The sequence below is a fragment of the Periplaneta americana genome, chromosome 11 (genome assembly GCF_040183065.1).
Source record: "Periplaneta americana isolate PAMFEO1 chromosome 11, P.americana_PAMFEO1_priV1, whole genome shotgun sequence".
NCBI lineage: Eukaryota > Metazoa > Arthropoda > Insecta > Blattodea > Blattidae > Periplaneta > Periplaneta americana.
The window spans coordinates 34,494,442-34,522,184 of record NC_091127.1 but is presented as its reverse complement, the minus strand read 5'-3'; the positions used below and the strand labels follow the sequence as shown (position 1 = coordinate 34,522,184).

The 27,743-nt window shown below is 29.2% G+C and overlaps 1 protein-coding gene across 7 annotated transcripts in view; it reads right to left on the bottom strand.

The window, feature by feature from the left end:
* Positions 1-27,743, bottom strand: part of LOC138708921 (zinc finger protein 501-like) — a 94,353-nt gene that overhangs the window by 5,779 nt on the left and 60,831 nt on the right. For 5 of the 7 annotated variants that reach the window (XM_069839279.1, XM_069839278.1, XM_069839276.1 and 2 more), the window contains 2 exons: positions 26,593-26,715; positions 23,687-23,891 (listed from right to left, as the gene is read on the bottom strand). Coding sequence is in view for 2 of the 7 variants with exons in the window: in XM_069839282.1 (XP_069695383.1) it covers positions 26,709-26,715 (7 nt within the window). In the remaining 5 variants the exon portion in view is untranslated. Of the gene's footprint in view, positions 1-23,686; positions 23,892-25,305; positions 25,371-26,592; positions 26,716-27,743 lie in introns of all 7 variants that reach the window. The other 2 variants (XM_069839280.1, XM_069839283.1) reach the window with 1 other exon arrangement.

Here is a 27,743-nt window from a genome sequence, read left to right as displayed (position 1 = left end):
GGGGAAGTATACGATGGAAGGGAGGGGCAAGGAAGTAAAGAAATTCATATGCAGTGTAAAGCATTGACAGCAGCTAGGTATACGCATTGACTCATGTACACAACCTGTAGTAAATCGTTTTCATATCGTTTTTATTGGTTTCTTATTACTTAATTTGTCAACATTTTCTTTATTGAAACCTATGTTCTATTCCCATATACAATACACCTTCGCATGGTGAGCATCTGCATGCAAACATAGGCGAGTAAGGGGGTTTGTGGTGTGAAGGGAGGGTGTGTACAAAATACTGTCTTCCAGAAGCATCATATCTGAGCTGCTACTGCACTGACTAATAATTTCGTGTTCTCTTGTCAACATGTGGTCAAAACACCAGTTAGCTCACAAGTCAACACTCTTACTTGAACACGATGATTCCATCTATTGAATAAAGAATAATTTAGAACAAAACCTATGTCATAGTCTTAGAAACACAACCCAGAAAGGAGGTGTCAATATTATTACTCTCATACTACATTGAAATATGCAGATTTAACAGCAACTAGTTATTTGTGCAAGAGCAAGGAGTTTGTCCAGTAATGGTAAGTTTTTTTTTATAAGTTCTAGTTGTGAAAATGAAAAATATAAACTTCTCTAGGTTAATTATAGACGACAAATGCTAGACTTGAGGATGTGAAATTACAAATAGGTTATTTTGTACGATTTCTGAGGATCGACTTAGTGCGCTAACTATGCTATCCTTGGAAAATAAACTTCTGAGGGACATAACAAACTCTAATGAGAAAGTAATGGATAAGTTCGCAGTAAAGGAGTTGGGTGAACTTTTCATGTAGGCATCTACACTAAAGGTACGGTCTATTGTCTCCTGTGATAAATATTTAAGAGCCAATAATACAATAATTTTCATGTAGCCTACTACCTATGCTTATTTAAATGTTTAATAAAAATGAAAACTGCACAACCAAGACCAAAAGTCACGAGCCGCTACTGCTGTAAAGTGAAAAACAGTGAGTTATTATAGGTATCCTACAAACAAAACTCAGCTCGAACTCCTCACGCCGCGCATGCTATACCCCCCTGCGGTAGGCTTGAAAGCATGCTGGGAACGGGAGCATACGTCATCTGCACGTGACAGTCACGCCTGCTGGTTTCTGCGCACTGAGTTTTGTTTGCTGGATGCCTATAACGGTAAATTATATGAGTGGAAAAGAAAAGGTAGAAGGAATGAAACATAAAATGAGATGGATAAGAGATAAAGGTAGGACTAGAAGTAAATATAAAGGGAGTATAGCTAGGCCTATTACTAATACTGAGAGAGGCTATATGAGACAAAGGAAGTAAGTTTCCGAAAACCTTCAACATCAGAACCACTGAGCATAAAAGAAATGCTTACAAAACCGTATTTTTCTTTATTATTAAAGTATTACTTGGGGGGCTTCGCAACTCTCTTCAAAGTAGTTTTACGAAAACCGACATTGAAATCACGCTCAGTATAAAAGAAATGGAATGCTCACAAAAACGTGTTTCTCTTCATTTTTAAGTGCCATAATCTTCGTATATAATTACCCGAAATAGTTATAACAGTGCTATTCTTCAAGGCAAAAGGGTGGTGGGATTCTGTACAGAATATATTACAGCGGTCGGGAAGATGAATAATCTCCAGTTCACGAAAATTTTGTCGTTTTTAACCTCATTTTCGTCCAGCTTCAACACTTTAAAGCACTAAGTAAAACTCAAAGAGTTACGTTAAAACATAATTATTAATATATTTCTCGCTTTCACTGAAAAATACAATAAAAAGGTAGCATTCCGGCGCATTCTATCAGAAAAAAGCACTGCTTATAACGACATGGAACTTGCTAAAGAAGACCAGTCTGTTAACAAGAGAACCTTTTGTATGAGAAATATCGGCTCACCTATTTCCTAATTTTGCAATTCTGTGTTTACAGGATCATAATGGCAGATATATCATCAATCTTATCACAAAAAACATTGATATTTAAATCTATTACATTCACACACAACAATCTGTGAAAGTCCAATGTTGCTAACATATTATTTCAATTTTTCTCATCCCGCAGCTTAACATTTCCCTATATACAAGTAAATTTCTCTACTTAATAAATACTAAGTGTTGCCAACATAGCAACTTTACCACTAGTTCTAACGAATTTTCGAGTTACCTGGATACAAATATAACGGCGTTTTAAGTTTAATTGGGGATCAGAAGGATCCGTCTATGCTTATCTACATAAATAATAAAGTTATTTGTCACATTTTATTAGCTTGAACGTTTTCTGTTCGAAGGAGTCATCTTCAGAAAATTATGCCTTAGCATACATATAATTTAGTAATCATATACGCATTTTTTTTCATTTTTTTTATTTAATTTATTTCAATTTAATTTACTTTATTTTATTTTCTTTATTTTAATTAATTAATTTTAATTTCATTCAGTTTTAATTTATTTTATTGTATTCTGTTTTACTTTAATTTGTTTTAGCTTTATTTTATTTTAATATATTTTAACTTAATTTAATTTATTTTAATTCAGTTTACTATAACTTACTTCAATTTAATATAAATGGGAACATCTCACATATAAGCAGCTGGAAGAGAAAGAAAGAGTAAAAGCCAGATATCTCAAGAGGGCGGTAGGAGTATTGCAAAGTACAAGATCGAGGCTGGTGTACGAGCTCACAAGGGAGACCTTCCTCATAGAAGATCTGCGGACTACACTACTGCTGCCATCTAGTGAAGCTTACACTGGACTTCTACAGAACCTACGTGAGAAGAAAAGGGACATACCACCGGAATTCTATGCAACCTGTGCGATGCAAGACAGAAGCTGGACTCAGACGAACTACGAAATGCGACATGTGACTACAAGACTGGCAGTCCATGGCTTCCACCACAAGCTGTGCTCCAATAAGACATTCCACGATCCGGACGATATGTGCATATGTGTTTTGTGCTCAGAAAAATGTGAAAAGTACCATATATTAAAGTGCAAGAAACGCTGCAGATCTATCGCTGCTTATAGCAAGGACAACTAAGATTATATTTACATCTACTCTTTGCACAGTTTGTGCGCAGTTCTCGTTTATTATTATTTAATATAAAATAACTTAATGTTATTTTATTTTAATTTATAATATTGTAATTTAGTTTATTTCATTTCAGTTTCATTTATGTTACGTACTAAAATTTATTTTATTTTAATTTGATTTATCTTCATTTAATTTAATTTATTTTACATCAATTTATTTTAATTTAATGTACATTATTTTATTCTATTTTATCTTATTTAATAGTATTTATTTAATTGTAATTTAATTTAATTCGTTTTAATTTATTTTGTTTCAATTTAGTGCCTTTTAATTGAACTTATTTTAACCTCCTTTAATTTATTTCCATTTATTTTAATTCACCTTAATTTATTTTAATTTTTATAATTTTAAATTATATTTTAATTAATTTTATATTATTCTAATTTATTTCAATTTAACTCTTTTTTTTTGTTTCACTTTAATTTATTTTATCAAATTTAATTTAATTCATTATATTTCATTTTACTTCATTTCATTTTAATTATCTTAATTTGATTTATTTCATTTTAATTTAGTTTAATAAATTTTATTTTAATTTCCTCAAAGTTCTTTTATTTTATTTCAATTTAATCTATTTTAATGCAACTTACTATTTTTGTTACTTATTTTATTGTATTACAATTATATTTTAATTAATTTTTTTTAATTTTGATTAGAATTTAATTTTTAAAAATATTTTTACTAAAAACATTTTTCTTATTTAAAAACCATTTTTTTATTTATTTTTATTTTTTTTATTTTTTAAAACAGTTTTTATTTTTTTCTTCAAATCTTTCCTTTTCGAAATTTTTTTAATTCTTTTTTTCATTATTTTTATTTAATTTATTTCAATATAATTGACTTTATTTTATTCTTTTGACTTTAATTAATTAATTAGTTTTAATTTCATTCAATTTAATTCATTTTAACTTAATTCAATTTCGTCTCTTTTATTTTTATTTTATTTTATTTTAACTTAACTTACCTTTAATTTATTTTATTGTAACTTATTTTATTTTAATTTAATTTATTTTATTATATTTTGTTTTACTTTAATTTGTTTTATCTTAATTTTAATATATTCTAACTTAATTTGTTTTATTTTAATTTAGGTTAATTTAACTTACTTCAATTTAATTTAATTTAAATGAACTTAATTTATGTTATTTTAATTTAATATAATTTGTTATTTTATTTTAATTTATAATATTGCAATTTAGTTTATACTATTTTATTTTATCTTATTTAATAGCATTTATTTTATTGTAATTTAATTTATTTTATTTCATTTTAATTTATTCTGTTTTAATTTATATATATTTTAGCAGACAACCTACTTCATAGAGGACCTGATGGCAACTCACAGCGTGGTACCAACACCACAAAGCATCAGATTCCTGGAAGACAGGCGACAATAAGCAAAAGACATTAACCATAGACTCCTCAGCACCCCAGCGATTACAAACAGTGAATGGAAGGAAGCCAACTACCACCTGCACCATCTATACACGAGAGTAGCAGCCCATGGACTACATCACCGAATATGCCTAACCAAGGGATAACACAGCCCCGCTGACGGATGTCAGTGCACCATATGTGGAGGACGCTGCGATACATACCATATCATTGAATGCAAAGAAAGAACACTGACACTATCCCACTATGCAAACGACGCTAACTTTACTTAATTGTACTTATATACACAGTGTGTTTAATAAATATATTATTATTAATTTACTGTATTCTAACTTTACTTTATTTCGTTTTAATTTATATTATTTCAATTTATTTCTTTTAATTCAACTTAATTTATTTTAACCTCCTTTAATTTATTTTAATTTAACTTAATTTATTTTATTTCAATTTTTATAATTTCATATTATTTTCAATTAATTTATATTATTTCATTTTAATTAATTTCATATTATTTTAATTTATTTAAATTTAACTCATTTTATTTTGTTTCACTTTAATTTATTTCATAGTAATTTATTTCAATTTATTTTATTTCATTTTAATTTATTTTATTTTAACGTAACTTAATTTAATTCATTTTAATTACTGATACTTCGTTTTAATTTCATTTTTTTTACTTTAATTTAATTCAATTTATTTTTCATTGTAATTTTGTTTCTGTTCAATCTAATTCTTATCATTTTATTTTAATTAGGTTTTTTGTTTTACATTAATTTATTTTATTTTAATTCAATATATTTATCTTAATTTAATTGATTTCATTTTAATTTAGTTTAATAAATTTAATTTTAGTTTCCTCTCATTTCTTTTATTTTAATTTCATTTATTTTATTTTATTTCATTTTATTTTAATATAATTTATTCTATATTATTCATTATAGATTATTTTAACATGGTTTTAATTTATTTTATTGTAACTTATTTTATTTTAATTTAATTTGTTTTATTATATTTTGTTTTACTTTAATTTCTTTTATCTTAATTTATTTTATTTTAACATATTTTAACTTAATTTAATTTATTTTAATTTAATTTTTTGGGGTTATTTTACGACGCTATATCAACATCTAGATTATTTTGCGTCTGAATTAAATGAAGGTGATAATGCCAGTGAAATGAGTCCGGGGTCCAGCACCAAACGTTACCCAGCATTTCCTCGTACTGGGTTGAGGGAAAACCCCAGGAAACGCCTCAACCAGTAGTTAACTTGCCCCGACCGGGATTCGAACCCGGGCCACCTGGTTTCGCGGCCAGACGCACTCACTATTAGTCCACATGTGTGTACAATTTAATTTAATTTAATTTATTAAACCAATTGTAATTTAGTTTATTTCACTCCAGTTTAGTTTATGTTATGTAATAAAATTTATTTTATTTTAATTTGATTTATCTTAATTTAATTTATTTTATTTCAGTTTATTTCAATTTAATTTATATTATTATACTTTATTTTATTTTAACTTTACTTTATTTCGTTTTAATTTTTATTTATTTTGTTTTAATTTATTTTAATTTCCTTTAATTTATTTCCATTTATTTTAATTTTTACAATTTTAGATCATTTTAAATTAATTTATATTATTTTATTTTAATTCATTTTATATTATTTTAATTTATTTCAATTTATTTTACAATTCAATATAATAACATGATAAATATTTTAAGTTCAATCAATACGATTTATCTATTTTGAAAATCTTTATTTGCTATGCCATCTTAAGTATAATATTAACATTTTTGCCTGTCCGGAATCATCAAATATTGTTTTATTATAATTCAATTTAACTCATTTTGTTTTGTTTGATTTTAATTTATTTTATCGTAATTTATTTCAATTCAATTTATCTTAATTTAATTTAATTCATTTTATTTCATTTTACTTTATTTTATTTTAATTTATTTTATTTTAACGTAACTTAATTAAATTTGTTTTAATTACTGATATTTCGTTTTACTTTGATTTATTTTATTTCAATTTAATTTGTTTTATTTTGTTCTACTTTAACTTATTTCATTACAATTTATTTTATTTTTATTTAATTCAATTTATTTTCTCTTATTGAAATTTTATTACTTTTCAATCTAATTCTTATTATTTTCTTTTAACTAGTTTTTTTGTTTTACATTAATTTCCTCTACTTTCTTTTATTTTATTTCAATTTAATCTGTTTTAATTCATTTTATTTTAATTTTTATTATTATTTTTTTGTTACTTATTTTATTAACATTATATGCTAATTTTTTTTAATTCTGATTTGAATTTTTAAATTTCTTTTAATACTCTTACTGAAAAACAATTTTATTTTATTTCTTTTATGTTAAACAACTTTTAATTTTTAAATTTTTTTTCTTCAAATTTTTTCTTTTCGAAAAAGTTTTATATTTTTTCTTTCAGTTTTTAATTTCAATTAGATTTAGTTAATTTTATTATTATTCAATTTGTCATTTTTAACTTCATTCAATTTCATTTATTTTATTTTATTTCAATATAATGTATTCTATATTATTCATTATAGATTATTTTAATTTAATTTAGTTTTAATTCATTTTATTGTAACTTATTTTATTTTAATTTATTTTATTATGTTTTGCTTTACTTTAATTTGTTTTTATCTTAATTTATTTTATTTTAATATACTTTACTTTAACTTACTTCAATTTAACTTTATTTAAATTAACTTCATGTTATTTTATTTTAATATACTTTATGCCATTTTATTTTATGTTGTGTAATAAAATTTATTTTATTTTAATTTGATTTACCTTAATTTAATTTATCTTATTTCAATTGGTATTAATTTCATTTATAGTACTTTATTTTATCTTATTTAATATTATTTATTTTTTTTAATTTAATTAATTTTATTTCGTTTTAATTCATTCCGTTTTAATTAATTTTAACTAACTTTACTTTATATCGTTTTAATTTATTTTATTTCAATTTATTTCTTTTTAATTTAAATTAATTTAATTTATTTTAACCTCCTTTAATTTATTTCCATTTATTTTAATGTACTAGTAACATATTTTATTTTAATTTGTATAAATTTTGTGTCATTTTAAATTAATTTATATTATTTCATTTAATTCATTTTATATTATTTTAATCTATTTGAATTTAACTAATTTTATTTTGTTTCACTTTATTTTATTTTATCGTAATTTATTTCAATTAATTTTATTTTAATTTAATTTAATTCAATTTATTTCATTTTACTTTATTTTATTTAGTTTATTTTATATTACTTTAATTTAATTTATTTTGTTTTACTTTAACTTATTTTAATTTACTATAATTTATTTTCTATTAATTTAATTCAATTTATTTTATTTTATTGTAATTTTATTTCTTTTCAATATAATTTATATTATTTCAATTCATTATATTTTATTTATCTTAATTTAATTTATTTCATTTTAATTTACTTTAATAAATTTTACTTTAATTTCCTCTAATTTCATTTATTTTATCTGAATTTATTTTAATTTAATTTTTATTATTACTTTTTTTGCTATTTATATTATTTTATAACAATTAAATTTTTAATATATATATGTTTTTTAATTCTGATTTGAATTTTTAATTTTTTTTTTATACTTCAACTGAAAAAAATTTTATTTCATTTAAAAACCTTTTCTACATTAATTTTCATTTTATTTTTTTTCCATTTTTTATTTAATTTATTTCAATATAATTAATTTTAACTTAATTCAATTTTATTTATTTTATTTTAATATAATTTATTTTATATTATTCATTATAGATTATTTTAACTTAATTTAGTTTGACTTTATTTTATTGCAACTTATTTTATTTTAATTTAAGTTCTTTTATTATATTTTGTTTTACTTTAATTTGTTTTATCTTAATTTATTTTAATATAACTTATATTATTTTATTTTAATTTATAATATTGTAATTTAGTTTATCTCATTTCAATTTAATGTATGTAATAAAATTTATTCTATTTCATCATTTTAAATTAATTTATAAATCATTTTATATTATTTAAATTTATTTCAATTTAATTCATTTTATTTTGTTTCACTTGAATTTATTTTATCGTAATTTGTTTCAATTCGGTTCATTTTAATGTAATTCAATTTATTTCATTTTACTTTATTTTATTTTCTAGTATTTCGTTTTACTTTACCTTATTTTATTTTAATTTATTACAATATATTTTATTTTAATTCAATTCAATTTTTTAGATTTTATTTCTTTTCAATCTAATTCTTATTATTTTATTTTAATTAGTTTTTTTGTTTCACATTAATTTGTTTTATTTTAATTCAATATATTTATTTCTTAATTTAATTTATATCATTTTAATTTTGTTTAATAAATTTTATTTTAATTTCCTCTCATTTCTTTGATTTTATTTAAATTCAATCTATTTTAATTTATTTCATTTTAATGTAACTTACTATTTTTTATTTTTTATTTATTTTATTACAATTATATTATAATTAATTTTTTATTTGAATTTTTTAATTTTTTTTTAATATTCTTACTGAAAAACAATATTTTTATTTTACTTAAAAGCCATTTTTTAATTTTTTTTTATATTTTTTTTTTCATTTTCTTTTATTTTTTTATTTAAAAAAGTTTTATTTTATTTTAAGTTTTTTCCTTTCAAAATTTTTCTTTTCGAAATGTTTTTCATTTTTTAATTCAGTTTAACTTAATTCAATTTCATTCATTTTATTTGAATATAATTTATTTTATATTATTCATTAGAGATTTTAACTTAATTTAGTTTTAATTTATTTCACTGTAACTTATTTTATCTTAATTTAATTTATTTTATTATATTTTGTTTTACTTTAATTTGTTTTATCTTAATTTATTTTATTTGAATATATTTTAACTTAATTTGGTTTATTTTAATTCAGGTTAATTTAACTTACTTCAATTTAATTTAAATTAACTTGATTTATGTTATTCTATTTTAATAAAATTTATGTTATTTTATTTTAATTTATAATATTGTAATTTAGTTTATTTCATTTCAATTTAATTTATGTTATGTAATAAAATTTAATTTATTTTAATTTGATTTATCTTAATTTAATTTATTTTATTTCAATTTATTTTAATTTAATTTATATTATCTTATTTAATAAGTAGTATTTATTTTATTGTAATCTAATTTATTTTATTTCATTTTAATTTATTCTGTTTTAGTTTACTGTATTCTAACTTTACTTTATTTCGTTTTAATTTATTATATTCAATTTCTTTGTTCTTAATTTAATTTATTTTAACCTCTTTTAATTTATTTCCATTTATTTTAATTTATTTTAATTTTTATAATTTTATATTGTTTTAATTTATTCCAATTCATTTTATTTTAATGTAATTTAATTCAATTTATATCATTTTACTTTATTTTATTTTGATTTATTTTTATTATTGAATTTCCAAGTTTATAGAACCCTATTTTACCCGAAGGTATGTTAGGGCTGTAATTAACTCATACATATTATAGCCCTGTACAAATAGTTACATAAAATATATACATAATTATGACATAACTTACACATATTACATTAAATGTGTATGACAATAAAAAATCATATTTATATTATACAATTACAAAGATATAAGATAAAATAGATATAATATATAGAAACAGATACACAATATATGAAATGCAGACATATTACATACAGTACTTTTCCAGGACATATCCCACACAGACATGTTACATAAAAAAATAACAATAAATAAATAAACTAATATATATATATATATATATATATATATATATATATATATATATATATGAGCATTTCGTAGAAATATACATATTACTTTTAAGGACGTATATGACATAAAAATGACATGAAATAGACATGACATACTAGCGCTATTACTTTCATTTATTTTATTTTAACGTAATTTAATTCATTTTAATTTCTGATATTTAATTTTACTTTAATTTGTTTCATTTTGTTTTACTTTAACTTATGTGTTTTTAATTTATTATAATTTATTTTATTTTAATTTCATTCAATTTATTTTATTTTATTGTAATTTTATTTCTTTTCAGTCTAATTCTTACTATTCTATTTTAATTACTTTTTGTTTTACATTAATTTATTTTATTTTAATTCAATATATTTTATTTATTTTAATTTAATTTATTTCATTTTAATTTAGTTTCATAAATTATATTTCCTCTAATTTCTTTTATTTTATGTGAATTTATTTCAATTTAAACTATTTTAATTTATTTTATTTCAATATAAGAGACAAATGCCCACAAGCTGTGCATAAGATCTGGCATGCTCACACCATGAACACTTTCACATATCACTTATATGGAGTAATATATGGAATACATATCACATGGACTAGCTTTAGCTACAGAGACCTAAACACTTTAGAAAAAGTAAAAGCAAGATTTCTAAAAGCCACAATAGGGATCTCAAAATTCGCACCATCTAGACTAGCATATGAGTTAGCACACGAAACTTTCCTTGTAGAAGATCTATGCACCAAGTTTCTACTACCAGCTACCAAACAAGAAGCAGCACTGAAAGAGGAAAGTCAAAAGAAGAGAAATGAAGTACCGAACGATTTCTACACAATAGACGCGATGACAGATCGGAGCTGGACTGGACCAAACAAAAAGATCCACAGTGCAGTGACAAGACTGGCAGTGCATGGGTATCACCACAAACTCTGCAGAAGGTCAAACTATCACGACCCATCACCGAAATGCGTGCGTAAACTGTGTGACAAACCATGTGCAAGATACTTCAGTGAGTGTTTAAAGAGAAAATCGCTGCTGGAATACAGCAGAGCCCAAAACTAATGCACATATGTGCGCACTTCTCCTTATTAAAGTTAATTTAAATTAACTTAATTTGTTATTTTATTTTAATATAATTTATGTTATTTTATTTTAATTTACAATATAATTTATTTTATTTTAATTTATTTTATTTCAATTTAATTTCATTTATTTTTTTAATTCCATTTTAATTTAATTCATTTATTTTAATTTAATTAAAATTAATTTAATTTATTTTATTTTAGTTTGTTTTAATTTAAATTATTTTCATATATTTTAATTTATCGTATTTTATATGATTCATTATAGTTTATTTTAAGCAATAACAAAGTATGACGCTATAATAACAACGGAGACATTCCTAACTGAAAAATACAACTTACAAGGATATCACGGAACCCATGCACTAGCAAGACCCACAGCCGGAAGACCAGCAGGAGGGGTATCCATAATTATGAAACCAACCCTAGGAACAATAAAACAAGTAATCAAATAAGAAAACATGCTGATAGTAAAAACCCCAATCATCACTGTCATAGGACTTTACATCAACCCCCAGGCAACAGCAACTGATGCAGTCGAGAAAATAGAAGCATTCTCGCACACGAACGAGGATGAAAGAATAATCCTTGCAGGCGACATGAACTGTAGGACAGATAAGCCAAACAGCAAAACAAATCTTAATGGACACACTCACCGATAAAGGTCTCACACTAGTAAACATGGCCACAATGAAAGCATATATAGCACCCAATGGATCCAGCTCCATCGATCTCGTACTATACAAAGGCAAAAGCATGACCATAACCAACCAAGAAGGTCTATGGACATCAGAAATGGCACCGATAAGAAAGCACATACCAATAGTAACGTCGGCAATACTACACCAAACACGGCCATCACCCATACCAACGCTCCACAAACGTTCAAGGAAGATAGACATAGAAAAACTAGAATGCAATAAAGACAAAATAAAGGCGGCAAATCAATTAATCATTCAGGAAGAGATAGATAAGGGTGTCACACAAATCATGCAAGCATGTACTAGTCCAAACAAGGGAAGAAAAGCGCAGCCGTGGTTCGACAAAGACTGCTATAAAAAGAGAAAAGAAATGATCACAGCACTACACCGAGCAAGAACCACAAAGCAGACTGAAGACCTGACTAGATACACGAAGCAAAGGCAAGAATATAAGACGTTAATAAAAGAGAAAAAAGCCAATTACATCGAAGAAGAAGCAAAACGAATCACCGAAGAAGCAAGAAAAGATCCTTATATAGTTCTCAGAAAACCGAGACCAAAGACAGCGAACAAAAATACCCATGGAAACGTGGGAAAATCACTTCCACTGCATTCTTAAAAAAAAAAAAAAAAAAAAAAAAAAAAAAAAAAAAAAAAAAAAAAAAAACACAGCACAAGGAACACACACCAGAAACATATCTGAAGAGCCCATTTACTTCACTAAAGAAGAGATAAACCACACCATAACATCAGCCAAGAGCAAGAAAGCAGCAGGTCCCGACGGCATCTATGCTGAACACCTAAAAGAGTCACTGTTCCTAATGGAAGACTTATGGTACAACTTATACAACAAATGCATAAGCATGGGGAAAATCCCAGAAGCCTGGAGAACGTCAATAATAAAAATCCTACATAAAGGAAAAGGAGACACCAACAACCCAGACTCGTATCGCGGCATTGCACTCGAAAACGCTGCGTTCAAAATATTCTAAAAAAATCTTAACAAATAAGATCACGAACACAGTGGACAGGCACATTCCAGAATGCCAATGAGGCTTCAGAAAAGGCAGAGGCACATTACAAGCGGCAAACTACCTCATAGAGCAGATTGAGGACGCCTTAAGACATGCTGGAAAGAAATATTTCGCAGTATTCATTCATTATAAGAAAGCATTCGACCTTATCAACAGAGATATACTTCTTCAAATCATCAGAAGACTAAGCAGATGACCTTCAGAAAGGGAGGAAAGCCCAAGGCAAATGACAGATTAACGCTTCTCGGCGAGCCACTAGAAATCGTATCACAATTCTCCTACCTAGGCATCACTCTACAAACAACCATAAAATCCTTCAGAATACACGTGCAACAAAAAGTGTCAGCAGCAATTAGAGCAATATACAGCATCAACCACCTCCAGCAATTATCAACAGAAACAGCAATGACGCTTTTCAAGACAGTCATAACCCCCATAGCAGCATATGGAATGAACATAATTTGGGAAAAAACTTATAAGCAGAGACATGGCACAAATAGAAACAGTGAAAGCACGCTTCATGAAAAGAGTGCTAGGATTTGCAAAAACAGCACCATTGAGAATGACGTATGCCCTAATGAGAGAGACTTTCTTCATCGAAGACATTAGAAGACAGCTACTACTACCGAGCACCAGCACATATGAGACTACGCTTTAAGGACTACAGGAGAGGAGGAAAGACATCCGCAGCGAATTCTACACAACAGAGGCCATGTGTAAGAGAGAGTGGACACGACCCAACTACGAGATGAGGCACATCCTAACACAATACGCAATCCATGGTTTTCATCACAAGGTATGCAGCACGAAGAGTTTCCATGAGCCGAACCAAGAATGCGTGTGCGAATTTGTTCAAAAACCCATGTGAACGATACCACGTCGAAAAGTGCGCTGAAAGACGTTCATCGCTTAATAAGTTCTCCTCAGACTAATTAACTCACCTTATGCACATTTACTCTCATTCATAGTTTATTTTAATTCAATTTAATTTTAATTTGTTTTATTATATTTTGTTTTACTTTAATTCGTTTTATTTTATTTTATATTAATATATTTAGATGTAATGTAACATAATTTATTTTAATTTCTTTCATTTTAATTTAGTTTAATTTAACTTATTTAAGTTTAAATTAACTTGATGTGTTATTTTATTTTAGTATAACTTTGGTTATTTTATTTCAAATTACAATTGTGTTATTTCTTTCTCTTTCCTTCTCCATTGTTTTCTTTTTTTCCATTACAATTGTTTACCCACCATTCAGTAAAAAAAAAAAAAAAAAAAAAAAAAAAAAAAAAAAAAAAAAAAAAAAAAAAAAAATATGGTAAGCTTTGTCTTCTGGATAGCCTTCACTTGGAGGAAGCTGAATAAAATTTATTCAAAATAATTTATTTTACTTTAGTTTAGTTTATTTCAATTTTATTTTATTTATTTTAATTAATTTCATTTTGATTTATTTTATCTTATTTAACAAAATTTATTTCATTTTAATTTAATTTATTTCAATTTATTTTCATTCAAATTATATTAATTTATTTTATTTCATTTCATTTTAATTTATATGTTACTTAATAGTATTTATTTCATTTTAATTTAATTTATATTATTTCATTTCAATTTATTTTCTTTTAATGAATGACTGTAAAGCACAAAATATGCATTTTATTATTATTTTCGTTTTAATTTATCTTAGTTTATTTTTTAAATTTAATCTATTTTAATCAACGTTTAAGTACTGCAATTCAACGTGGAAATGCAATGAGCGTTTTGGGTACTCTTCCCGAGTCCAGCCCTTTGGACGAACTCTAAAATTTTTTATTCTGTGTGTATATATTTTTTTTAATTGATTTTATTTTATTTAAACTAATTTTTTTTTTAATTTGACTTATTTTAATTCCTTTTAACCTCCTTTAATTTACTTTATTCTAATTTACTTTATTTCATTTTAATTTATTTTATTTCAATTTATTTCTTTTTAATTTCACTTGTTTTAATTTATCTTCATTAATTTTAATTTAACTTAATTTATTTTATATAATTTTAAATTAATTTATATTATTTTATGTTAATTTATTTTATATTAATTTAATTTATTTTATATTATTTCAATTTAATTCATATTATTTTACTTCATTTTACTTTATTTTATTTTAATTTATTTGATTTTATTTTAATTACTTTAATTATTTCATTTTAATATAACTTAATTCACTTTAATTTATTTTATTCTAACTTAAATTATTTTAATTTAATTCGATTTATTTCAATTTAATTTTTGTTTTATTTTCTTTTACTTTTGCTTATTTGATTTTAATTTACATAATTTATTTTATTTTAATTTAATTTATCTTGTCTTGTTTATCCATTTCTTTTATGATTTGGAAATTTGTAATTAATTTCTTTGATATGCCTACGAGAATTCCACTACTGATCTATCTACTTTTGGGTAAGAGTTTCATACTAAAACCTTTAAAATCAAAATATTTTAATTGGTCAGCATTAAGGTTTACTTCTTGAATAATGAAGATAACTACATTATTATCTGATGTAAAATTTCTACCTCGGGACTAGGAGACATGGCACTGCACAACTTCTAATCACTAGATTGTGCAGCAATAAGCCTGGGTTAAATCCCAAATCTCTCTGCTGTGCATATGAAGAGAAAGCATATGAAGGGTACAAGGGAATAATGAACAAGGTTCATTTTATAAAGTTTCGAGAAAAGCGAATTTTAAAGTTTAAGCACTTAATACTTAGTTATTTGAGTATTTAATAGAAACTGATGTAGTGGAATGTAAAGAACGATGATTTCTTATTAATTATACAATGACATTTTGTTCTAAATTTAGATGGAAACAATTGAAAATGCAATATAAACAAACAATGTGTAAACTTCCAAAGTAAGAACGATCAAGGTCCAAATAGGAAACTTCGAGATACGTGGAATAAAGTGTGCATTATAGTAAAATACCACTTCTAACTCAAACATTTGTTTTTGGTCATTTTATGTATAATTTCGAAATATATTTCTCGTTTTCCTTTCAGTGGTCTTGTACTGCGGGTCTGCAGAGCTGCTTCTTTATTTGGAAGTCATTGAATGTTGCCGTTTTGAAATATATCATAATATAAAGCGATTGAAGATTTTCAACTCTTTCGCATTGTTCTTCTGATTTCTTTTCAATGGTTTGAATATAATTGAAATAATATTAGAAAATGACTATTATAGACTAATTTGGATGTTTAATAGTATTTCAAATTAAAATGCGATAAATAAAATTAAATCCTGCACCGTGGCGTCGTGATCTAAAGCATCCTGCCTAGGACTTGCGTTACGGAATGCGCATTGGTTCGAGTCCTCATGGAGGAAGAAATTTTCTCATGAAATTTCAGCCAGTGTACAGGATCGGTGCCCACCCAGCATCGTGATGCACTTGGGGAGCTATGATAGGTAGCGAAAATCCAGTTTCACAAACCAGCTATAATGGCTGGGGGATCATCGTGCTAACCACTCGGTACCTCCATACTGGTTGGATGATTGTCCACCTTTGCTTCCGCATGTGAATGTGAGGCCAACAGCCGGCTGGTCGGTCTTGGACCTTCATGGGCTGCAGTGCCATGGATTTATTTTTTATATATTTTTTAATAAAATTAAAGATAAAATGATTTTGACAAAATAGAAACTCACTATATAGCTTTCGTATCATCCGCTTGATGATTATCAGGAACACCTTTTTTTAGTATCTTATTTTACATTGTAGATTGCAATGCACCTCTAGGCGAAAGGGCTTTCTTTTTGCAGTAGCTATTCAGAAATTCTCTCCATCCATAAAATACTTTTTCTATCTTGCAGTCAACTATGAAGAATGGGTCACGTTTCTTCCTAGGATAAGCAATCTCATGTCACCAGTCATCAGGAAACTCACATCTTACCTTCTGATTTATAAATTCCATATTATTGCACTCGAGGTACGAATAGCCTCTTCTTGGAAATGTTGCAAACAGACAATACAATTTCTTCATTATGGAAAAATCGGATCACAATAAAATTTGTTATTCTGTCCTCAACAGGATTCACGACAGAATTTCAAAAACAGAAATACCACACCATTAAGCATACTTCATTAGGTGCTTTGTTCAAAACCATTTCATCATACGAGGCCTGTCTAAAATGTATCCGACCTTAAATTTTCCCTCGCAAAGTAGTGATTCTAAGGTGGCGCCACTGTGCACTGTGGAAGGAGGAACCGTAATGCGCACATGCTTGAATTTTTTCACCACATTCGCTTGTGCCAGTCACTGGCTGGTGGTCGCCAAGTAAGGTGCTGTTCTAAGTGTTTGTCGGATTTAGTTTTCTCGCAAGATGACTGAACGAATTGAGCAAAGATACTGCATCAAATTTTGTCAAAAGCTTGGTGATTCTCAAAGTCAAACAATTCGTAAGATTCAGCAGGTGTTTGGGGAAGATGCGATGGGTGTAACACAAATTAAGGACTGGTTCAACCGATTCAAAGATGGCCGCACATCAGCAGAGAGTGCGTGCCCAAGTTGTTGTCCCCGGAACAAAAAACGGGTACGACCCAGAAACAAAAAGACAGTCGTCGCAATGGAAGCATCCCGAGTCTCCAAGGCCGAAGAAAGTGCGGCAGGTGCGAAGCAAAATCAAGGTGATGCTGACTGTTTTCTTTGATTTCCGTGGAATTGTGCATCACGAATATGCACCAGAAGAACAAACGGTGACAAAGGAGTACTATTACGATGTTCTCCAGTGACTCTGTGATGCAGTTCGGCGCAAAAGACCAGACATGTGGACGGCGAACAACTGGCACTTGCATCACGATAACACCCCCGCACATTCATCCCAATTGATCAACACTTTCTTGGCCAAACATGGAATTACAACCGTTCGCCAACCTCCCTACTCTCCAGACCTGGCTCCTTGCGACTTCTGGTTGTTTCCAAAATTGAAGACACCACTGAAAGGATCCCGTTTTGAGAGTAGAGAAGAGATAATGCGGAATGCGACGACGGAGCTGAACACCATTCCAAAAGAAGACTTCCAGAGGTCTTTCCGGCAGTGGAAGGATCGGTGGGCTAAGTGTGTGCAAGCACAAGGGGCCTACTTTGAAGGGGATTAGGGTCCCAACCCCGTCAGGTATTTGAAATATTTTTTCTGGCTAAAGGTCGGATACTTTTTAGACAGGCCTCGTATATAAAAAATACAGATTTCACAGTAGAAAGTATATGGACTTAGCACGAAAAAAGTACAGTTGCCTGTGGTAATATGCTTCACTTGTTGAAATTTTAGATAATGGAAGATTCTTCTGGTAATCCATACAAACTGCATCCTTAATCATAGACTGTCTGGATTTCAAATGTATCCAAACATTCAGAACGCTTTACCTCATACAAAGTATCTTCCTTCCTATTATGTAGTTCATTTTGAGTCATTATGAGATACGGTTTTTGTCTATTCAAATTTTGTATCTGAGTTGCATCTTTATCGTTGTTTATTTCTAATTCAAGTTGAGATATATTGGTTCTAAATTTATCGCTAATTCATAAAAATCAATGGATATTTCTTGTATGACATAGTATTTATAATGATAAGCCCTGTCAGGTGAGCATTCTATGTAGCATAGAAAGCCATTAGATTTCATTCCCTCATTAATCTACTCCTTCCTATAAGTAAAATATTCTGAGAACATTTCAATCCTGAACACTTAAACAAGCGTCTCCTGTAATTTGACTCATGGTCTGTATTCTTTTCAATGAGTTAGAAGTACGTCAAAAAAAAAAATTTCTTCGTACTCACATTCTGCATAGCTATATCTGCTGTTATTTCTGATACCTCAATTTCACTTATGACTTAATGTTAAGGCAACATCCGGAACAACTAACACAAGCCTGAAAGAATGTCCATGAAACAAGCTGCAAATAAAACCTTGTTTACATTAGTGCGAAAAAAAATCATTGCATTCTTACTCAACAGTAAAAAAGTAATGAAATTATCGTTCAGGTAATTTTACATAAATTGCAGGAAAGCCAGCAGCACAAAGCTGCAGCATTATACGGCAAAACATAGGAGGAAAAGCAGAGTAGAAAAATGGACCTTGATCGTTCTTCCACAGAACCAATGCGACTGGAGCTTGATCGTTCTTCTGAAGTACATGAAAACTTCAACGTTCATTTTCGAGAACCATGATCGTTTTGACAGAAAATTAGCTAGGCCATATGTTAGTACTCTCTTTTCACTATAAGATGGCATTATTAACTCAATTTCGATTTTTGATGGACCTTGATCATTTTTCCCGTGTATCCTTCATATGTCACTGTTGATAGTGATTCATCTGTCTGATAGGGACGTTAAGCCTGGCGGCCCCCTTGATGCTATTCGACAGGACTAGGCTGCATGCCAGCACCGGGTTTCCCCTTTTCCCTTCCTCATCTTCATCATCATCACTACTCATTTCATACACTACACTTATATGAACACTTACACATACACTCACCCTAGTACACGACATAACTCTCTACAGATACACATCATGTGCAGCGTGACCTGCCAAAGTGATGTACAACTAGAAAATGGGGTCACAGTTCTGTCATCTATCTGCAATATCCAGAATCCGAATCCGAAGGTTTCGTAACAAGCTGTTTTTTACGGTGATGGGTTTTAGCCCTTCGCCCAACCCCCAAGCTGGAGGATCATCCCTCATCGGTTGTGAGCGACTGCTTATTCAATATATTCACAGCTATCCTCCATATCTGGAGGCCGTCTCCTCAATCCGCAACTGAGGACGCATCATGCCGTGGTGATAGGGACCCACAATACATGGATTGTGGATAAGTACATTTAGAAAAGTATGTATAACATTACACCATTAAGTAAAAGTATTATAAAGTGTGCAGAAGTCTTTGACAGAATGAATACAGTAGACAGACCGATTCAAACTCCGTTCTCGCCGTTAAAATCAGAATATAAATTGACAATTAAAGCTCTCTGACCTTTTCAGCCTAAAAATATCTACGTAAAGATTAATTTTTGGTCCTACAGAATTTATCTGTTACGGTAACAATGGTTTTGATCCCTGGTTCCAGAGCAAATTTTTCTCCTTTAATAACCATTGGTAGGCCCTACTAAAAACATTAAGAGGATAGAGAAACAAACACATAAAAGGAAAAAAAGGGAATGGATAATCAAGCAAACGAATTAATTGAGAATGCAGAGCAATCTAATGTGAAAGAGTTTTATAGAAACATTAAAGATCAAAAAAATGTATTTAATCCAAAAGTAGTGAGTTGTAGAGATGATAAAGGTAATACACTTTCTAATACACAAGATATTTTGTCTTGCTGGACAAGACATTTTAAGACTATTTTATTAGAAGAGCAGGAAGAAGAATGGAGGTTTGTGTTAGAGCAGGGTTATAAGGGGGAGGAGGAACCCCCAGATATTATAGAAATAGAATTGGCTATTAACGAAATGAAAAACAACACAGCAGCTGGGACCGACAGCTTACAGGCGAAACTCTTCAAATGTAGCGGGATAACATTCTTGCAAAGGATGAAGGAAATAATGAGTATAGTATGATGAACTGAAAAAATACCGATGGCTTAGAGCGAGGGAGCGATGAACTGAAAAAATACCGATGGCTTAGAGCGAGGGAGCGATATGCCCAATATATAAGAAGGGTAATAGGCTTATGTGTGCTAATTACAGAGGTATAACTCTCTTAAATACTGCATATAAGATTTTTGCGAAAATTATAAACAATAGATTGAAGTCCTATGTTGAGAAAAACATCGGAATGTACCAGTGTGGATTCATGTCTGGGAAATCAACAATCGATCAGATATTTGCGATAAGGCAGACACTGGAAAAATTGTAACGAGTATAACATAGGACTACACTCTTTGTTCCTGGACTTTAAAGCAGCTTACGATAGTATCAATAGAAACGAATTGTTTAAGACATTGCTCGAATTTCAAGTTCCAGAGAAATTGATAAGATTAATAATGGCAACAATGGAGAGTAACAAATGTAGAGTCAAAGTAAATGCAGAATTGTCGGAAGCATTTGAAATAAGTAAGGGATTAAGGCAAGGAGATCCTTTAGCTTGCCTGTTGTTTAACGTCACCCTAGAGAAGGTAATAAGGGCAGCTGGAGTACAAACAACTAATACTATTTTCTATAGACATCCCAGACCTTGGCATTTGCTGATGACGTAGTTATCATTAGTAGAAACATCAAAAGTCTGAGTAATGAATTTGAGAGACTGAATGAAAAGGCTGGACACATGGGATTAGCTATCAATCAAGAGAAAATAAAATATATGTTTAGTGGGTATTCTAGAATATCAATACCAAATGAGCTTAAGATACAGGAATTTACGTTTGAGAGGGTCAAGTCTTTTAAATATTTGGGATCAGTAATAACAGAAAACAATACCATGGATAGTGAAATAGGAGCTAGATTAATAGCAGTCAATAAGAGCTATTTTGGATTAGCAAATATATTAAAAGCAAAGAATGTTCCTTGTACGATTAAAACTAAAATTTATAAAACAATGATAAGACATGTTGATTTATGGAGCGGAGACTTGGACCCTGACAAAAAGAGAGGAAAATTCTATGGGAACTTTCGAAAGAAAGATCTTAAGAACAATATATGGAGCGATTAAAGAGTGAGGAATATGGAGAAGAAGGTTTAACCGGGAATTATATCAGTTATATGAAGAACCGGATATAGTGGCGATTATAAAAGCAGAAAGGATAAGATGCCTTGGTCATCTCATGAGAATGAGTGAAGACAAAATAGCCAAAAAGCTGCTTTTTAATGAAACTGGAGGGATAAGGAAAAAGAGAAGACCTAAGCTCAGATGGTTTGATGGCGTGACAGATGACTTTGTGGCGTTGGGAGTGAGAAATTGGAGGAGGAAGGCACAGGAAAGACAAACATGGAAAATAATTGTTGAGGACGCCAAGGCCATGTGTGGCTGTAGTGCAGAGATGATGATGACTAAAAATATTAATATCGTTCAACAGGATGGAAAGAAATGCAGAAACTTTTGTTCTGAGTGGTTTGAAAAGAAGGAATGGTTAACGATGTGAGAAACGAAAATCGTTATATTGTTTTTGTCTGCTTTTTGGGGGGCGAAACTCTGTGCACTAAAAAGGGGTGTACAGATTTAAAGCATTTTTGTCTGAGAGAGTAAAATCACATGAAAATTCTACAACACACATTAACAGCAGTATAGCATATAAAACTTTACGTGTTGTGTCAATTCAAAAGAAGTGTGCGACCTAATGTGTCAAATAAGTGACAGATTCCAACTTCGGAAATTTTTTCTGCATTTTCGATAGTTTATCTCAAAAAATTCCCTATTTATTGTGATAATTTCTCTGAGTCATTGCTTCAAACCATTATTACGCAATACAATATGCTGAATAAGGAAATACTTAGAAATGAACTAAATGCATTTTATTCTAATCCCACTTTCAGGAACATACCTATTTCTAGTGCGTTAATGTTCTTACTCCATGAAAATGACCTTACAGACACACTCCAGGAAGTAACAAAGTTGTTGGCAATAGTTTTTGTGACCCCTGTGGCTACTGCCGAAGTAGAATGTTGTTTCAGGACACATAAAATCTTTTTTTTAGAAACTCTATGACACAAGAAAGATTAAATTCACTGACTGTTCTTTCTATTCACAAGGACTACATTCACAAAATAACGAACTATAATTCGAAAGTGACTGATAAATCTGCTCATCAGAAAAAGAAGAAATACAGCATAGCTATACAAATAATCGGCCACTATAAGTTTGTTGATTTGTTAAACCTGATTATTGTTTTATTAATTATGCACGTACTAACCATTTGTAGAAATATTTTAATTATTGTATGTTTTATTCCTAAGTAGTTTTTCTAGTCCAACAATTGATAATATGAACCAATATGTTGATGTAACTATAATGGCATATCGAGAGGAGGTTATATAGACATACAGTATAAGACATGAGTTTATTTTTAATCTGGCCCCACCTAGCCTGGAACTAACGAGCCGCCACTGGAATGATTTATCCTTTTCCTATTTTTAAACAAAATGGACGGCTTTCTTGCAAATAAAATATTAACACATAACATTATTTCTTGAGATGAGGAAGTCTGACAGCTCTACTGCAGTGACTAAAGGATGAAATGCTTCCATTCTAATGAGTTCACATGTGCATTTGTAGAAGAGTCGATGATACGCCGCTACCAAATTACATACACTTTATCCTAATTTTCTAATTAACCATGCACATCATTACAAATTCCTTCCAGGCTTTTATTTATTTTAATGTATCTCATTCTTCCTTCAAACTGCACAGTTATTTCGAATCGTCATAAATCTATTCAATGGTTTAGTATACACACAGAGAGACATGCAAAAAAGAAAAAAGAAAAAACCCTTCCTCTCAATATGATATCTGTATACTTTCTATAATGACAATGGGACAATGAAACAAAGTGGTGGAAACAAGAGGCTGTGGCTGACTCACCTCCTTGAGCTGTCCAATGAGCGTCTTCAGTATCTCTGGCTGATGGAAGTATCATTTGCGGAAGCAGAACTCGTAGTACTCTACAAGCTGCCTCTGTAGCACGTCCAGCAGGCACTTGTCACTCATGAACACCTCCAGCTTCTGCACCTTCTCCTTGTATTTGGACCTGATGCCTGGGCCATATGCAACAGCTTGTACACCAGCACTGCAAACATTGTGCTACATTACAAATAAGCATGTGTGCTCTATAACCCCCTGCCCAATGCCTGTCTCATCTGTCTACAGTGAAGGATGACCTAACCTGGGAGGTCTACACCCAATCCTTTCTAACTATGCATCTAACAGCTTTGTGTAATATTCGTTCATATATTTAGTATTTAGTACTATTTATTTAACCTGGTAGAGATAAGGCCGTCAGGCCTTCTCTGCCCCTCTACCAGGGGATTACAACTATAATATGAACAATAAAATTACAATTAACATTAAATTTACAATTACAATTACAATAAAAATTAAAGTATGACAAGATTACCTGATTAATGAAAGCTACACATTTTATCATAGAAGTTAAGAACAAAGAATATTTTTGTATTTACTGAATTACAAATTAAACCTACAATAACAAAAATCTATAGTAATGAAATTACCGGACATTGAAATATTTTGTGATAGATTAAGAGAACTATTTACAAGAAACCATGTCTGAACGAGTCTCAATTACTGGCCAAGTGCCTAGTAAGTTTGCGTTTGAATTCAATTTTATTTCGACAGTCCCTGATGCTAGCAGGTAACGAATTCCAGAGTCTTGGCAGGGCTATTGTGAAAGAGGATGAGTATGAGGAGGTGCGATGGGATGGTACTGTTAGTATTGTTTCATGGCGAGAGCGTGTGTTCAGATTGTGGTGGGAAGAAAGGTAAGTGAAGCGAGACGACAGGTACGAAGGAATAGAAGAGTTCAAGATTTCGAAGAGAAGGAGAAGTGAATGTAAATTTCTTTTCTTATCTAGTTTAAGCCAACCTATTGTTTCCAGGGATGGGGTAATATGATCATATTTACGAACATTGCTTACAAAACATACACACAAGTTATGAGCACGTTGAAGTTTCGTTTTGTTGTCGCTGGAAAGGTCAGTCAGTAAAATGTCAGCATAATCAAAATAGGGAAATACAAGCATCTGCAGAAGGGACTTTTTTAAGCAAGAGGGAAGATGAACATTTATCCTTTTTAGCACATGGATAATAGAATATACTTTTCTGCAGGTTTCTGTGATTTGCATGTCCCAGTTGAGATTATTATCCATGTGAATGCCAAGATTTTTTACCGAAGAACTAAAAGGGATATGCATTGTACTTACTTTAACGGGGCATTCCCTGATAAATTGATTTGTACTTACTGAATATGAACAAAATCCTAATAATTTGAGAACAGTTAATTGGGAAATCTCAAATGTGCCAAGTTCAGCGACACTTGTTACAAAGTGATTAAAAAAAGGAGGCTTCCTAAGAGTACTTAAGATCTCTGTACACTTTCTAATGAGAAAGATTTCATACGTTGCTCTGTGGTGTAGGCTAGATTAAGGGATTCAAGATGCCGTACCCAGTATCCTCAGAACACCAACCTTAAGTACTTATAACTCAAGCTGACTTTTGTGAAGTTGTACCTTCTGGTCCAGGAACTGAGACGCTGGAAGGCACAGTAGCAAAGTATGAGAAACAGTCAAATGAAGGAAAGAAATTAATTGCCAAATAAGGATCCTACACACTAGCGCATTAATGCAAAATAAGTAGCGGGTGGATGTTGGTGGCTTGAAATTAACCTAAAAAAATGAGCAAAAAAACTTTATTACATTTACATTATAATGCCATAATTATCATAAAATTAATAAATTACAGGCAAGTGACTGTATATATGAACCGATACTAAACACAAATAAGAGCAGATAGTTTTTAAAAGAAATCAAAATAATGTCTTATTTCTGTTTTCCTTATATTACAATTAATTCACAATTATTACAAATTCATGGATGATCATGGTTGTAATCTAAACTGCAACACAGAATAGCATCTCATTTATAAAGTAGCATTTATTCTAGCAACGAAAGTCACAGAACCTGCTATAAAAGTTTTCATTTCTTGTTTACATTGTGGTGCATGTGAAAACTGATCATATATATATATATATATATATATATATATGATAAAATCCTACTTTAATTACGATTTTAAATTGCTATTTCTCATTACGTCCACTGGCATGAAATGTAACTTCATCGACGGTTTCAATACTTATTTCCTTTTCAATATAAACTGTATTAGATAAATGCAAGTACAACATAATCATTGGTAAAAGTGCAAAAATTCCAAATTCCTATAACAGTCTCACAACTTCAGAGTTTTCTACTTGAGCGAACAATATTATTACTACACATAATATACTGTATTAATGTTTCTATTATAGCCTATAAATTTTAATTATGCGTCATTTTCCATTATAGACGAAAATAAATTAATATATAAAATGTACCATCATCACATTCTTTGTTAGCTTATCACATCACTATGACCAACCACCCACTCAAGATCTGTTTTCTTAGCAAATAAAAATATTTTGCAGTGGAAAAGCAGCTACTAAGATTTTTATTTAAGATTGCTAGAGAATGAATCGAAATTTGAAAAATATGTTATAGAAAACCTAAAACTGAAGAAAAATATGTTTAATGGATCCAAAAGTGAAAAAAATATCTATTGCAAAATCTAAGAAAAAAAAATTAAAAATAAAAATATAAAAAACTAAACACAAAAGTTACATATTTCATTTTGCTTCACCTTAAAATGAATTACTGCATTAAAATTAAAAGAAAAAATAATGCCATTTCACAAATATCTGCGCCTTAAAAATAACACACCTTTCATTGTCTCTTCTCCAGTGAACTAGATCCGCTACCAGAAAGTGTCCACAAGACATCTACTGCAGGAAGATGATGGAGATGCCGACAAAGCATGATAGCAATCTTATTCAGCTTCACCACCTGCAACAACAGATAAAGCCGAAAATAACACTCACAGTACAGTAGGCCTACGACTTTGTGACTGTACTTCATGTTATGAAGATGTATTGCTATTATACCAGAGGAAATGGGAGTGTCATGAAAAAGACAGTTCTATTTGGTCTTGGATGTACCTTGCAGGCCTCATTTGTACAGAAATATTTGTATCTATAACCATCATATAAAGGAGCTATTTCTAGTCATGACTTTTATCTATGTGCCAAAACATTTTACTGTTTGTTAAAAAAAAGTCACTATGTGATGCAAAATCTGTCCCAAGATACTTTTTACATAAGCCTAATTGCTTAAGTATAGAATAATGTTGTTCTTCTAATAAGTGAACTCAATAATTTGTCAATTGTATATACTGTGGAGGACTGGTAACTGTGTCAGTGTGAGAGGGGTCTGCCGCAACCGCGGGGAAGAGGATAGGTACTAAAGGTTCGGGATGGGGGTGGCTTTGCTATGACATTGACAGACAACTACCAGTTCTGAATATATATTGCGAGAGTGCAGTCAACTTGAATTTACAGTATTCTTTACATTGTTCAATTCAGAACTTCCTTATACAGTAATTACAGCAAATCTGTGTAATTCAGTGTAGTACGTATATTTAGTATAGGATTAGTATAGTGTAGTGTAATGATAAAATAGTATAGGATGTGTATAGCTATAGTATAGGAATAATAGTGTGAGATGATAGAGCAGTGATATTAGCAAGAACGATAAACACTTTCGTTTAGTATGGCTAATAGAAAGACAAACACAACTATTCATAGTGAAGCAAGAGAAATAATAGCTAACATCATAGAGAAGTGCGATGAGGAAAGAGTGGAAAAACATTTGAGGATTCCCTTAAATAAATCAACTGAAAGAGTGGCCGAATACACTGGAGTGGGATATAATACAATAAAGAAGATTAGGAAGGGACATAAGATAAGAAAAGGAAACAGTCCGGATAGGCTTCTGAAATCGCCAGGAAAGAAGAGACGAATAATATGGCGTAATAT